The sequence below is a fragment of the Halichoerus grypus genome, chromosome 3 (genome assembly GCF_964656455.1).
Source record: "Halichoerus grypus chromosome 3, mHalGry1.hap1.1, whole genome shotgun sequence".
NCBI classification, from domain to species: domain Eukaryota; kingdom Metazoa; phylum Chordata; class Mammalia; order Carnivora; family Phocidae; genus Halichoerus; species Halichoerus grypus.
In genome coordinates, this window is record NC_135714.1 from 155,670,409 (window position 1) to 155,687,072 (window position 16,664).

The 16,664-nt window shown below is 44.7% G+C and overlaps 1 protein-coding gene across 3 annotated transcripts in view; it reads right to left on the bottom strand.

Annotated features, from left to right (window-relative positions):
- The window catches only part of SCARA3 (scavenger receptor class A member 3), a 48,172-nt gene that overhangs the window by 17,075 nt on the left and 14,433 nt on the right, over positions 1-16,664 (bottom strand). For 2 of the 3 annotated variants that reach the window (XM_078069484.1, XM_078069485.1), the window contains exons 2-5: positions 8,729-8,827; positions 7,428-7,547; positions 2,882-2,980; positions 699-1,742 (exon numbers count right to left, since the gene is read on the bottom strand). In XM_078069484.1, coding sequence (XP_077925610.1) covers positions 699-1,742; positions 2,882-2,980; positions 7,428-7,547; positions 8,729-8,827 — 1,362 coding nt within the window. The remainder of the gene's footprint in view (positions 1-698; positions 1,743-2,881; positions 2,981-7,427; positions 7,548-8,728; positions 8,828-16,664) is intronic. The other variant, XM_078069486.1, reaches the window with a different exon arrangement.

Sequence of the window (16,664 nt, forward strand, 5' to 3'; positions counted from 1 at the left end):
GATGAGAGGAGAAGAGAGCATCAGAGTAATGAACATCCCAAGGGGCAGGTGGCTGAGTACCCCAGTGATGGGGTGGAAGGGAGAAAATGAGAAAACAGAGTTTCCAAGACGAGGTCTCTCTATTTCTCTGTGTGGACCCAATCAAACACATCCACGTACGAAAATCCAGTTTTGTATGGCAGGCAAAGTTAGGAGTCATAGCACCTTTACAAAAGAGGTTTGTAGGTACAGTAGACCTCCCTTATCTGTGATGGATATGTTCCAAGACACCCCTATATAGCCTGCTTTTTCCTATATATACTTACCTATGATAAAGTTTAATGCATAAATTAGGCATTTCGTGAATGTTGTCTCTCTCTATCTCAAAATATCTATGGTACTGCATTTGCCCTTCTTGTGATGACCTAAGATGATAAAATGCCTAAGTGATGAGATGAAGTGAGGTGAAGGACACAGCCGTTGTGACATAGCATTAGGCTACTATTGACCTTCTGGGGATACCTCATTAGGAGAAAATTGAAACCACAGATAAAGGGGAGCAACTGTGTTTTAAAGCTTCCAGTTGCCCTAGGCATTTGCTACAGGATTGCATGAGCCTACCAAGACTTTTGCCTGAAACCAGGTACTTCTGCGTCGGGCAAGATCACCACAGCCCTCTGAGAGCTCCATAGCAGGGGTGGCCCAAGTCTGGCTCTTACCTCTTAGGATGGTGACGTTGCGAAGGATTTCTCCATGCTGCGTGTCCACAGCCTTCATCTCCTCCACGATCAGTGAGAGGTTTCGGACGTTGAAGTCCAGCCGCGCACTGAGCAGGCTGAAGTGCTCCCGGAGCAGGTCTGTGGTGCCCAGCATGAGGGAGACGGACTTGTTCAGGTAGTAGAGCTCCTCGGCATGGGTGTGGAAGCCCAGCGTGCAGGAGAGCCGCACATCGTCCAGGTACTTGAGCATGCTGTGCACGTGGTTGTCGGTGGCATTGATGTTGGTGAAGATGGTGCCGATCTCGATCTCATGCGAAGTCATGCGTCCTTCTAGCGTCTCGAACCTCTCCACCGTGCGGTTCTGGGCATAGCGGGTGTGGTATTGCAGATCATGCATGTTCTCTTCGTGGTCGTCCAGGAAGGACGAGATGTTATCCAGCTGCAGCTGCAGGCCCATGACCTGCAGCACCAAGTCGTGCATGCTCTCGGCATTCTGGCTGATGCGCTGGGAGGAGACCCCCAGGGTGGCCTGGATGTTCTTGACTGCTTCTCCAGTCTTGGCTGAGGTGGTGCGCAGGCTGCTGAAGAGCCGGGTGTAGTTTTGCCAGTCAGTGACAATCTTCTGGAGGGTCAGGGTCTCCTCGTCAGTCTTCCGCCGGATCCCGTGGATCCACTCCGAAGTCTGCCCCACAGTGAAGTTGATCTGGTGGACTGTAGCCTTGACATCATAGCAGTCCTGGGTGAGGTCCTTCAGAGAGAGGTCCAGGCCAGCCGTGGTGGCCTGCCAGCCTCTCACCTGGGCAAGAAAGAGCCCCAGAGACTGGTTGACCTGGTGGATGGAGAATGAACAACTGCCCATCTCCTGGGAGATCTGACTGCTGGTGGTGGAGAGCAGCTCGTGGGTCTGAGAGGTCTGGTCCAGCTGCACCTCCTGGGCCAGAAGCATCTTCTGAATACCCTCCAGCTCCTCCTGCAGTTTTCTGATCTCTTGCTCCAGCTGCCCAGCCTCGTGGCAGAAGGAACAGTTGTTTGGGGCTTTCAGATCTTCAGGGGAAAGAGACAACATTTTGAGTTGCAGAAGGATCATGGGACAAAAGTTGCTTCTTTACCTATTTCAGAGCATAATGGATTGTCAAGTGGCTTCCTGATCCCTCTTCCTATCCTAAGCCTGCTAGGAAATCCTTTTTGGAAAAGCCTTATCATCTCTATGAAATATTATTTTACCAAATGTCTTTACTCTGACATGAAATGTAGAAGTGGGGACATTTTTTTCCATCTCGCCACCAAATTCTCGAGAATATATACCTTCATAACTTTCTAAGGTTGCCAAGAACCACCCATTTACACTTTATCTTAGTATTTCTCCAAATATTTTTATATTTGCTATCGATAAACTTATGGGGAAAAGATGGTGTGGGGATTATTTCTCCCTGTGTCAGTCGAGAAATGAGGCACAGAGAAGAGGCTTGCCAAATATCACTCAGCTAGTACTTTCTCTTTCTGTTAGGGCAGGCCACCTCTACACATTCTATTGTGGCTCCTTCTGTCTCAGTCTCAGAACGAGAAGGTCCCTGGTTAAAGCAGGAGATAAAGAGTATCATGAATTGGTAGGGTAGGGTAGGGTAGGGTAGACTTATCAAGAGGCTTTGGAAGTTCTTAAAAATAATTTCTGGGTGGCTGGGTGACGCAGTCCGTTAAGCGTCTGACTCTTGATTTTGGCTCAGGTTATGATCTCAGGGTCCTGGGATCGAGCCCTGGGTTGGGCTCCTTGCTCAGCGGGGAGTCTGCTTCTCTCTCTCTCTCTCGGCCCCACCCCCTGCTTGCACTTGCGCTTTCTTTCTCAAATAAATACATAAATCTTTAAAAAATAATAATAATCTCAGATACATAAGGATGACTGAGGAATTGACTGTCTTTGGGTTCCTTCTCTACCTGTAGGCTCCAGCTAGATCCGTACCACTCACAGAAGCCTTGACCCCAGTGCTGGGTGAATCCCAGGGCAGCAGCCCTCTCTGAGTGGACAGGGAGGAAGGGAGCCATATCTGCCTTTCCCTTGTGCCTGGAAGGTTGGTGAAGGCTGCCCTACTCCAGGGCACCATGGCCTGAGGTGGACACTCACCCCTCCCCCATTAATACTGGTCTCCCTTCATACTCATGAGCACACCTGGATACTGGACACTTACCCAGTCCTTGGAGATCTTCCTGCATAGACATAAGCTTCTTGTCATAAATGGCCTGGGCCAGGGAGATGTCTTCTGAGAGAGATTCCACTTTCCTGAAAACTGTATGGGAAATACAGATGAGAAACTGGGGCAGGGTCTTAGTTCAGAGAAATGGCAATCATTTATTGAGAAGGTATTTTTACCAGCCTCTCTGCCACCAAAACCTTTCACCCTTCTATGGGGCTTTTCAGTGGGTGGTAAGGGAAGATGCTTCTTATGGCCAGAGTTCGTCATGCATTCCTTAAAAATATATATCTACATCTATCTATAGATCTAGGCAGATCTATATCTCTTTATACATCTCCCTTAAGTGTTTACATGTATGTATACATATACTTGTGTGTATATATGTATATGTGTGTGTGTGTGTGTGTGTGTGTGTATACATATATATATCCCCCTCCAGATTTTAAAACTAGGACCTGACCACAGGCTAGACTAGAATAGGGAAAATTAAGAAAAAAAAAACACAAAAAGAATATAAAAATTATTTTTAATCCTACCACTGAGAGATAATAGCCATCAATATCTTCGTGTATCTCTTAGACTCTTACTTTTCTCCATAACCATTCTGTAGTTACATAGATATATGTATACTCTTTTAGAAAACAACAACAGAAACCTGGAATGTTTGGAATATCTCATCTATTTTCTTTCATTTTGCTTCACTGGTATCATGTCATGGACATTTTCCTATTGAGGTTTAAATCACTTTTAAGATCATTAATTTTAATGTCTGTATCATACTCTATATAAATGACTCAGCGATTATATAAAAATCCCCTGTGGTTGGGGGACCCTTCTGAGCCTACAAATAAAACTTGATGTGTAAATATGAGTAACACTTGTTCCTAGAAATAATCCTTATATTTGATGGTTGTGTGTATATGGTTATTCTCTTAGGATAAATTGCTTGAAGTAGAATTAATGGGTCGAAGGGTATTAATATTTTTGAAGTTGGACACATGGTTCCAAAGAGACCCCTAGGAAAGATTTTACCAGCTTATACCAGCTTCTCAGGGGTCAGTGCTGGCCAGGGGTTAGAGCACATCTGGGCAGCAGCAGGATCCCTGGCTTTCTCTAGCAAATGCCTGGCTGGATGGGGAAGTGAGAGGAGAGGACGGGGTAGACAAGATGCTTCCCACAGAGCCTATGAAGGTAAGTTCCAGGGGATGGAAAGACCCCCAACAACAGAGTTAGGGAATGCAACTTCTGGTCCACATTTGCCTCAGATTTGTTGGGTATCTTCAGGCAAGTCAGTTAATCTTTCTGCAGCTTGACTGAATCATCTGTAGAAGGAAAGTATGAAGCTAGATGACTTCTAATGTTCTTCTCAGCTCCAAAATTCCATTTTTTTGGAATCTCTGGCTTTTAATTAACATTGTACATCTCAGAGCTGTTGAGACTTAAATACTAGCAGTGACATGTTGAGAGATCCTAGGAACAGTTCCCTAGAGTTTATAGTATTTATTATTCCATTTGAGCCTTACCCAAATTAAAATTGCTTATATAGATGGGGGGGACAGAGGCATAGAGAAGCTGAATGACTTGGATTCCTATCCTAATGCTTTATAAAGTCTACCTCCAAGCCAATAGCCAAGGGTTCATTCATGTAATTCACCCTGTTCATTTCTTCACTGTGCATTTCAAGATTTGTAATCACATATTAATTTGTTTACTGTTTTCCTTACTTTTTAGATCTTATTTTTTCTCATCCTTTCAAAATTATGTCTTATAATGTATACTAAAAAAAGTACACATATATAATTTATAAATAAATATGTATATTTTACAGGTGTGAGATTATCATTTTTTTCTTTCCTAATATGTAAGTATAAAAATTTTCAAACACAGTAATCAAGGCTTGGACAGTGACTGTCCTACTCGTACAGTGGGCAGTAGTGTATCTACTGTCTACTTTCTATAATTAACATTTTACTATATTTACTTTCTTGTACATCTGCCCATTTTATCTTTTTATCCATTCATCAGCCCATCTAATTTTTTGATGCATTTTATTTTGTTTTTTCTTAAAGATTTTATTTATTTATTTGACAGACAGAGATACAGCGAGAGAGGGAACACAAGCAGGGGGAGTGGGAGAGGGAGAAGCAGGCTTCCCGCTGAGCAGGGAGCCCGATGCGGGGTTCGATCCCAGGACCCCGGGATCATGACCTGAGCCGAAGGCAGATGCTTAACAACTGAGCCACCCAGGCACCCCTGATGTATTTTAAATCAAACCTTTTATTGATGGGGTGCACGGTCAAAAAAAGTTCATAGGTTATTGCTCTAGGCCTAGGGTTGGCAAAGCAGGATCTGCATGCCGAATCTAACCCAGGGTCACTTTGTTGGAACAAAGTCATCTCCATTCATTTACGTATTGTCTCTGGCTTTACGATGGCAGAGTGGTTTTGACAATGACCATGTGTGGCCCGTAAATCCTAAAATATTTACTACCTAGCCCTTTACAGGATATTTGCCAAATACCTTGCTCTAGATTATAAGCTCCATAAAGACAAGGCCTATATTTTATTAAGCAGTATATGCCCAGTGCCTATCACAGTTCTTGGCTTATAGTATGCATGCAACAGATAATCCAATTAAATGAATAAGTGGATTTTCCGAGTCCCTATGAGGAAGACTGATTTTGCTCAACCCTCTGGACTTTATCCACAGTCCTGACCATAGTACCTTGACAAGGACGGTCCACATATATACTCACAAATCTCTAGTCATTCATTTGACGAATATTATTGAGCACCTACCAACCAGGTCAGGATGGTGTCAGCTCTACTCTAGGGACTTGGGATACCCAGGCTGGAGACAAAAACAAAAAGGAAGCCTAAAATTCTCCCTGGATGCCCCGAATGCACTCCTCACCCGCAAATTATTATGATCTGCTGCTCATTCACTCTGGATCTTAGGGCAAATCATTTCACCTTCCCAGATATGTGGAATGAGGTCGGCCTCCCATTTCGGGGCTCGTTGAGATGATTCGTGGATATCATGTATGCGCTAGGACCTGGCACCTGGTGGGCACTCCATCACTGTCCACACCCTCTGAAGCGGGTCGGCGCCTGTGTTCCACTCTGGGCTCAGGCCTGTGGCTCCCGGAGCTTTATTCATGGTCCTGCAGGTGTGGAGAGCTGAGGCCCTATAAGGCCTGGCCAGGAACAGACTTGGGAAGTTCAGTCCTGTTTGCTACCTCATAATGGTGGACAGCAACTCCTCCCTCCTTCCCGGGCAGGATCTGGGCCCCTTTTCTGAGAAGCCAAGCCCCGTGAAGTGATTTAGTAGAAAGAAGTGGGGCTGAACGGGGTGAGGCGCTTGGAAAGTTCTTGAATCAACGGTCCTCAAACCTGGCTGCACATTGGGATCACCTGAGGGACTTTTATAGACTAGCAAGGCCGAGGTCCTACCCAGAGATTATGATCTCACTCATCTGGAGGGAGGAGCTCTGACGTCGGTATTTTCAATGCTCTTTGAACGGTTAGAATCCCCCAGACAAAATGGAGAATTGCTCTCTCTGATGGTGAAATGTGAGGGACTCACCTTGATGTTCCTATCACCTGGTACAAAGTAGGTGCTTGGCTTCTGTTGGATTAGTTAAAACCGTCAGGACTCCTGGGACATGACTAGAGTGTCTATTCTAGTCATTAGCATGCTGGCCTCTTGCCCTCAAGCCAAGAAAGCCAGTTGCTGAATATCTCTAGCCAGGCCCGGGAGCAGGTGCCTCCTAGACTGAGGCACCCCCGCCCCCCGCCCCCATTCTTCACTTGTCTCACCTGAGTCCCGGCCTTGTCCCCAGTGTCTAGTCCATCGGAACAAACAAACTACTGGCCTCCCTTAGGAAAGACATCTGGATTTTCTCAATCTGAAGCTGACTGGCTTGGGACTGCAGCGAGAAGCCGTCAAATTCGTTTCCCTCCGTTTAGCATGATCTATTAGCATCCAGAAGGCAGAGGTTGCCCGAACCTGGCTGTGCGCCACCATCTGGGTTGGCTACCATAGCCATACAAGCTGTGGTGTGTATGACAGCCACCACACTCCAGGTCCCTGGCCTTCACCTGCAGGGCTCCGCTCTAACCAGCGAGGTCCAAGTGAGACCCAGGACTTTGCATTTTAACAAAGACTCGGGATGACCTTGACGCAGGCAGCCATCCGACCTCACAAAGACCATGGAAGGGGCTTCAAAATCGCCCAATCCGGGGATCTCAGCCCTGGATGTACATTACCTGGGCGGGGGGCCCAGGCACCAGTATTTTTTCAAAGCCCCCAGGTGATTCCAACGTGGAGCTGAAACGGGGAAACACGGGGCTGGTCCTGTCCTCTCATCTTACCAGTAGGAAGACAGAGGTCCCGAGAGGGGAAGTGCCTCGCTCAAAGCCACACAACTACTTACGGACTGGAAATCAGAGGCCAGTCTTTGAAGTCTGAATCAAGTATGAAGATTCCCCAGCCAGAAAGATGCTGGCCTACCCCGAGGCTGCGGGGCGCCTGCACTCACCCAGGGAGGCCAGCACGGCCACGGCCACTAGCAGCAGGGCCAGGAAGAGGTAAAGAATCCGCACCGATGTGTGCAAAGACAGGTTCTTCTGGCAGCGGCTGCAACGGGGCCCCGGCCGGTCTGTTGGGGGACAAAGGAGACCAGTGGCTGAGGCTGCAGATGAAGGTCCAGGTTCATGTTCCCGCTCCGACCTATCTCATCACCTCTCAAACCAGCCTCAGAAGGGGAGTTGTTCCCCATCCTCATGTCTGCCCATCTCACCGTGTTCTCTCTAGGTCCTCGAGCTTTTAGCAATAGAAGAGACCGGAGTCGGGGTCTTCAAAGAACACCCCCATCAGTGCCATCCTCTCTCTTAGGGCAACATCAATGGGCCCAAGGTGTAGGGAAACACCTCTTCCTGACACATTGGCCTTATGATGGTCCACAACATGGGGCAGCCGGCCTGTGTCACCATTGGGTGACTAACGTGTCCCACTGTGCCCAGGATATTCTGGGCTTTAGCCTCGAAAAATCTCCTATTGTGGGAATTCCTCAGTATGGGGCCGACCAGTCACACACCCTGGGAAACCCCTCAGCCCCCAAACGTCTCAGGTGACAAGGAGTTCTCCTGGAAACGGAACGAACGGTTTTAGCCCACCGGCTGGGTCCCTGGTATGGAAGAAGAAGGAAGCCAGGTGGCCAAGGTCCAGTAGGAATGCAACTGTGAAACTGTTGTGACATTTCTAAGGCAGATTCGACTTCAGCTGCACATTATGAGTACTGGGAACGTTTAAAACTCCTGATGCCCCTTTCCTACACCAAACCAAAAGGAATCAGAATTTCTGAGGGCTGGTCACAGGCTTCCTGGGGTGATTACAATATACAGCATGGGTTGAGAATAGCTATGCTAGTCTATCCTGAAACCCACCCAGAAGCCCTCCTCTAAGTAACAGTTCAGGTGGCATTGGTTTCTGAGATTATCCATTATCCATCAGGTGGGTCCAGAAGGTCAAGGGGATGAGCCACTTGGGTGGCATGGGATATGGTGAAGGGGACAGTTCTGGGCCAGTTAGAGGACAGGCTGTGGGGGAGATGGCAGAGGTCCCTGACTGGTCTCAGGAGGAGCCTGGAGACAGATGTCACTTGTGTCAAACATTGACGTCATCTACACCGCATAACCCAGGCCGATGCAACTCTGCCCTTCTACCCTCCAGGGAGCAGTGGAGAAAGGACAGCCAGGATTTTGAAGCCATGTGGAGAAATAAGTCACCAGCCTAGGGATGGGGACAAGGAGATCAGAGGGCAGCCCCCAGGGCCCTTACCCTCTGGTGTGCATGGGAAGGTCGGCATGTCCTCGTCGTCACCAGCCAGCTCCTCTTCTGTAACACACAACGCATCTCCGTCGCCGGTGGGCGACCTCACTGTGATGGAGCCAGTGCGATCAGACCCGGGGTGGGAACCTGGAGCCACACCCACCCCTCTCCAGCTGCCCCAATCCCCACACCCCAGGCCCACTCCTGCCCTTGAATCCAAGTCAGCCTGCTGGAGCTCCAGGTGGCCGGACAGTAAGCAGAGGAAAAGGGAAAGGAGGTAAGAATCAAGTGACTGAGGAACTGAGATATCCCAACACATGTGGGTAAGGAGATGTTCTGATCTCCCACAGGCTGGTAAAGATACACAGGCCAGCTCAACTGCCTGTTGTCTTCTGCACCTTGCTCAAACCCTTGGGGTGGAGTAAGAAGGAATAAGAGCCGGTTGTTTGATCCAGCTCAGCATCCTTCCATTTCCCGGCACGTGGTAACACAAGCAGAATTCCTTTGCTCCAAGGTCAAGGGTGAATCTGCAAGACTCTGCATCCAGCCCAGCTGGGGGCCTGCAGAGAGGAGGAAGTGGGAGCGAAGAGGATAGGAGATGGTCACAGACCTCTGCCTCACACACTGCCTCATCCGGGACCTGACAGGGTGTGGAAGGGACCATGGGAGGAGTAGGTCTCATGTGGGAAGGCTGATCTGGTACTGGTTGCCTGGGATCATGTGTTCCTTAAATAAGACCTAGGTGATGGATTCCCTCATTCAGAAGAGTGCTCTTGTCCCCCAGACACCTCATACCTCCTCCTTACAAGACCTGGTCTTGTGTAAATGAGGAGGAGAAAGATGCCCAAAATAGGCAGAGTGAGCCAAATTTCCAAGTGGGTGTTTAAGAATTGAGCTAACCAGTGCTTTTGCCCTGGGAAGTGTGTGTGGGGCAGGGGGATGTGCAAGCTGATCATGACAACCAAATTCCCGGGAGATGTCTGTTGAGGGGATTTTTTACAACTATGCCTCAGGGCACCTGGGTGGCTCAGTGGGTTAAGCGTCTGCCTTCGGGTCAGGTCGTGATCTTGGGGTACTGGGATTGAGCCCCACACTGGGCTCCCTGATCAGCGGGGAGCCTGCTTCTCCCTTTCCCTCAGCCTCTTCCCCCACTTGTGCTCTCTCTCTCAAATAAATAAAATTAAAAAAAAAAAACAAACTATGCCTCAAAATCCAGAGGCAATAAAAGAAAAAACTGATATATTTGACTATATGATAATAAAATGCTTCTGCATGACCAAAAAACTGGGAGAAAATATTAACAGTACATATTACAGATAAAGAGCTAATATACCAAGTTTATAAAGAGCTTTAAAAAATTCAAGAAATGGAATGAATTCAGTAGTCACAGGATACAAAATCAATGTATAGAAATCTACTGCATTTTTTTAAATGTAGGTTCCACACTGGGTGTGGAGCCCAATGCAGAGCTTGAACTCACGACCCTGAGAGTGAGACCTGAGCTGAGATCAAGAGCCACCCAAGCACTCCTGTTGCATTTCTATACATTAATAATGAAGCAGCAAAAAGAGAAATTAAGGAATCAATCTCATTTACAATTGTGCCAAAACCAATAAGATACCTGGGAATGAACCTAACCAAAGAGGTGAAAAACCTATACTCTGAAAACCATAAAACACTGATGAAAGAAATTGAAGATGACACAAAAAAATGGAAAGACCTTCCATATTCATGGATTGGAAGAACAAATATTGTTAAAATGTCTATACTACCCAAGCAATCTACACATTTAATGCAATCCCTATCAAAATACCAACAGCATTTTTCACAGAATGAGAATTAACAATCCTAAAATTTGTATGGATCCATGAAAGACCCTGAATAGTCAAAGCAATCTTGAAAAGAAAAACAAAACTGGGAATATCACAAAGCTAAATTAATCAAAATGGTATGGTACTAGCACAAAAATAGACACATAGATCAATGGAACAGAACAGAAAACCCAGAAATAAACCCACAATTATCTGGTCAATTTATTTTTGACATAGGAGGAAAGAATATGCAATGGGAAAAGGAGAGTTTCTTCAACAAATGGTGTTGGGAAAACTGGACAGCTCCTTGTAAAACAATGAAACTGGACCACTTTCTTACACCATACACAAAAATAAACTCAAAATGGATTAAAGACCTAAATGTGAGACGCGAAACCATAAGAATCCTAGAAGAGAGCACAGGCAATAATTTCTCTGACATCAGCTGTTATGATCTTTTTATAGATTTGTCTCCTGAAGTAAGGGAAACAAAAACAAAAATAAACTATTAGGACTACATCAAAATAAAAAGCCTCTGCATGGCGAAGGAAACAATCAACAAAACTAAAAGGCAACTTACAGAATGGGAGAAGATATTTGTAAATGACATACAGATAAAGGGTTAGTATCCAAAATATATAAAGAATGTATAAAACTCAACACCCAAAATATGAATAATCCAATTAAAATGGGCAGAAGACATGAACAGACATTTCTCCAGAAGAGACATCCAGATGGCTAACAGACACATGAAAAGATGCTCAATATCACTCATCATCAGGGAAATGCAAATCAAAACCACAATGAAATATCACCTCACTCCTGTCAGATGGCTAAAATCAACAATACAGTAATCGTTAAGTGATGGTGAGGATGTGGAGAAAAAGGAACACTCATGCACTGTTGGTGGGAATGCAAACTGGTGCAGCCACTGTGGAAAACAGTATGGAGGTTCCTCAAAAAGTTAAAAATAGAACTACCCTGTAACATTATGATCCAGTAATCACATTACTGGGTATTTACCCCCAAAATACAAAAACACTAACTCAAAGGGATATATGCACCCTGATGTTGATTGCACGTTATTTATAACAGCCAGATTATGGAAGCAGCCCAAGTATCCATTGATAGATGAATGGATAAAGAAGATGTGGTAGATAGATATATATGTCACATGGAATGGAAAATCATTCAGCCATAAAAAGAATGAAATCTTGCTATTTGCAACAGCATGGATGGAGCTAGACAGTATAATGCTAAGAGAAATAAGTCAGTCAGAGAAAGACAAACGCCACATGATTTCATTTGTATATGGAATTTAAGAAATAAAACAAATGAGGGGTGCCTGGATGGCTCAGTTGGTTAAGCGTCTGACTTTGGCTCAGGTCATGATAGCAGAGTCCTGGGATTCAGCCCCAAGTCGGGCTCCCTGATCAGTGGGGAGTCTGCTTCTCCCTCTCCTTCTCCCTCTGCCCCTCCCCCTGCTCATGCTCTCTCTCAAAAAAATAAATAAAATCTTGAAAAAAGAGAAAAACATCCCCTAAACAAATGAAAAGATGTTCAACTTTATTCATAAGATAAATGCAATTTTTAATTTTTTAAAAAAGTTTATTTATTTTTTTTAGAGGTGGGGGAGGGACAGAGGGAGAGGGAGAGAGAGAATCTTAAGCAGCTCCACGCTGAGTGCAGAGCATGATGTGGGGCTCAATCTCACAACCTTGAGATCATGACCTGAGTGTAAATCAAGGGTCAGACGCTTAACCAACTGAGCTACCCAGGTGCTCCAAGGTAAATGCAATTTAAAACTACAGTGTGAAAACATTTCTCACCCATCAGATTGCCAAAAATGCAGAGGCTGACAATATACTCCATTGGTCACACTATGGGGAGTTGGGGTGGGAATGCAAATGGCCCAGACCTGGTGGAGGGGAATTTAACATATACATTTGCCCTTCGACCCCACAATCACACTTCTATGAATTTATCCATAATATACACCTCCAACAATCTGAAAACATATATGACAAGGTTATTCACTGCAGGATTATTTGTAATTGCAAAAACTGAGAACTATCTAAATGTTCAACTATGGGAGATTGGTTAATATACTATGGTTATATACACACAGTGGGACTCTGTGCAGCTATACAAACAAATAAGGAGATCTCTATTCACTGATATGGAGTCATTTCCAGGGGATATTAAATAAAAACAGCAAAGTGCAAAGGAGCATATATAGTATGCTATCTTTTTTGTGAGAAAGAAGGGAAAATAAGAAAACATGCATATATCTGCTTATCGGTCAAAGAAGAAACACAGGAAGGAAAAAAACAAAAGACAAAAAGTTGTTTCCTATGAAGGATGGGGTGGGGGAAATGGGGTGGTAGGGACACAGAAGGAGTGGCATTTCTCTGAGTGAAACTTTTGGTGTAGTTTTGACTTTTGAAAACATATTAATATTTTACCTTTTCAAAAAATTAAATGTGATTGATCAAAAAAAAAAATACCCCACCTAGAACCAAATGAACTTTACTTACATTCTGAAGGAATACAATAAGCATACTGAAGTGGGGGGGGGGGGGGGGGTTGGGAAGGAAAGAAGAACTAATCTAATAAATGGGCTAAGATTATTTAATCTAAGTAAACTAAATTAGGTTTGACTATGCAATCTCTGGGATATGGCAGGGTATAATTGGGGAAGAAGTGCAAACAAATCTTAAATTTCTAAGGTAATTTTATTTATTATTGTAGCATGGGTAAAGCAATTCTGAAATTATTTTAGATTAATTCAAGACTGAGCAAACGAGGGACGCCTGGATGGCTCAGTCGGTTAAGCGTCTGCCTTCGGCTCAGGTCACGATCCCAGGATCCTGGAATCGAGTTCCTCATTGAGTTCTTTGCTCAGCAGGGAGCCTGATTGTCCCTCTGCCTGCCGTTCCTCTGGCTTGTGCGTGCTCGCTCTCTCTGACAAATAAATAAATAAACTCTTAAAAAAAAAAAAAAGACTGAGCAAATGAGTAAATGCTTTGATGTGGTTTGGACCCAGGGTTTTTCATTATGGAAAAGGGAACCCAGAATTACACTTCCAGAAATTACACTTCCAGAAACATGGAACGGGGAGATAAGAAAGAACCCTTGGGGATGGACTGAAATTGAAGGTATCGACATAAACTGATAAGGTGCTATATGTTAATTAGCATGTATATATTCACGCTTATGTGCATATATAACATGTATATGTATCTGTATGTGTAGGTATACGTATACATAAACTTTGCTGAAAGGTCTAGGAAGCAAAGACACTGAAATCGCAATGAACACCCTGAGCAACCCAGATATTGGTGGTTAATACCATTTCCCACTTGAAAAAAGCCAGGGATCCTTGGAGAAATGGCTGATTCTAGGGTTGGGGTAGAAGGTAGGTAAAAGATGAATCTGGAACATCTTATTTCAGAAATTAAAAGAATACTAAAAAAAATGATAGGGGCATGTCATAAGGAAACAGAAACCATCCTGAAGATGTCCTCACTGGCCAACTCTGGAATAATTTGAGCCCTAAAATAATTAAGTATAATAATTCTATTGTAAGTCATTGGGGCGCCTGGGTGGCTCAGTTGGTTAAGCAACTGCCTTCGGCTCAGGTCATGATCCTGGAGTCCCGGGATCGAGTCCCACATCGGGCTCCCTGCTCGGCAGGGAGTCTGCTTCTCCCTCTGACCCTCCTCCCTCTCATGCTCTCTGTCTCTCATTCTCTCTCTCTCAAATAAATAAATAAAATCTTTAAAAAAAAAAATAATAAAATAAAATAAAATAAAAAATAAAAAATAATTCTATTGTAAGTCATTGAAAAAATAGGAATTCATGAATCCATACCACTGATAGATAGATAGATAGAAAGATGATAGATAGATAGATAGATAGATAGATAGATAGATAGATAGATGATAGAAGGAAGGGCTCTTCCTTTCTTTTTTTTAAGTTCTTAGTTTATTAATCCTCTCTTGAAAAATCTGCACCATCACTGCAGGTAAAGTCACCGCGGAATCTTTACACCTTCTGTTGTCCCGTTCCCAGCTCACTGTTTGCCAGCACCAACCCTGGCTTTGCAGTCCCTCTGACTTTCTCCATTCTGTTCTTGGACTCCTTTCCTTCCCATTTTCTCGGGGTCTTTTTCTCCTCATACAGGCTGTATCTTGCAAGTCTATGTTTGGGTTCATTTTTCTTTGCATAATCCAAGGACTCACAAGTCATGTCAACACCAGTTGTCTTACCACCACCAAAATGGGTTCTGAATCCAAATATAAAGAGGCTATCTGGTGTGGTGTTGTATATTTTGGCTAGATTTTCCCCAAATTTCTGTCTTAGGTACTGTTGCCTTTCCTAGGTGAAGAACATCAGTGGCCATTTGTTTCTGCTGAAAGAGTCAGTGGGTCAAAAACTTCCTAGTCTGGCTAGTTAAGTGTGTCGTTCATGATGGCGGCCGAATTTTAAGCAGCCAGGGAGGAAAAGGGAAAGGCTCTTTCTTACAGTAGTGCAGGAGCTGGGAAATCAGCACTTTGCAGCCATTATAGTAAAGACCAAATCAGGTAAGAACCATCAACAGATCCTACCTTTAGGGAAAATTTTGACGAAGAGCAATATATACGCATGGTCTTAAAGTGTCTTCTTACAGACGACTTCTTAGTTATGAGGGAGGGGGGAAGCCCCAGTAATTATTTCATGGGGAAATCAGGCAACACTCCGACCAGGTGATCAAAATGAACATCACCTATGAGGGACAGATGGACACTGTGTGCCTCCAGATGGGACAGCTGAAGCAACACACACCATCGTGCATGCAATTTATTGGCCAAGAATGCATAATCCCCAATCCAATCAAGCAAACATGAGAAAAACACAAAGTGAGAATCATCACATTAAAAGAAAGTATGTGGGAGGGGGGCTGTCTTTGGCAAAAAATGTCAGTCATAAAAGACAATAAAGGTGAAAGAGACAAGATGACGAAATGCAATCCTTAACATTAGACTGGATCCTGTGCTGGAGAGAAAAGGCAATCCGCAGAGGAGAGTGTTGGCCAGCGATAACACTGGAATGCACACTGTAGGGTAGATAAAGTATTAAAGCAAGTTCATGACGTTTACGACTGTACTCTGACATATTCCTATTCTTAGGAAATCCACCCTGAATGTTTAGAAGGGCCATGAGGTATGTGCTTCAGAAAAGATTATGTGTGTGTATACGTCTGCTCATATGCGTATGTGCGTGTGCATGGACACTTCACTGAACATCCTTGTGCATAAAATGTTACGCACATGTAGGATCTTCTCAAGATAACTTCCTAAAAATAAATTGACTGGATCAGACTGAAAGGACATTTTAATGTTCTGGAAACAAACGAACAAACTGCCATCTAGAAAGGGCATGCGAATTACACTCCTGCCCACGCAGCATATGATAGACACTGACGTTCTGGTCCCTCCCCGGTGGTTCTTATCATAAAAATAAATGTTTTTACAAGTTTAACTCAAAGCCTCTCCGTATTCTATTTTGCACATTTAAAAGCGATTAAGAGGCTGACCATTATCAAGTGCTTACAAGCCATTCTTTTCCATGCACTGTCTATATGTAGCCTTTGCCCATTTTTCTGTTGAGCTGTGGATTGTGTGTGTGTGTGTGTGTGTGGCTTTCGTAAGAACATAACTTTTTTATCACGTGTCTTGCAGATGTTTCAATATATTTATTTCTAAAAGTGTTAAAGCTTGCGTGTGCACAGGTCCCTGGCCACAGTGCCTTCCCCGGGTGGGGTGGGGGGCGGGGGGAGGAGCGGGGAGGTGTGGAAGGGCATTCACATTGTACCCCCTGATTAAATGGCAGAATCCTGAGGAGTCTGTCTGGATTCAGGACTCTTTCTTCCAGAGGGGATTTCCTTGACTTTTGCCAAGTGCCAGGGGAACTACCAGTCTGGGACCACTGTGGTTTGAGTGATTAAACTGGGTTGCCCAAGTATGCGCACTGAATATAAACTGGACCCCTGGCCCATGTGAGGGCAAGCTTGTATTTACCTGGCACAGCCCTTTCCGCCCTCTGGACTCTCTGGAGACATCTGGTTTCCTAGTCAGCTCTCTGGCAGGTGC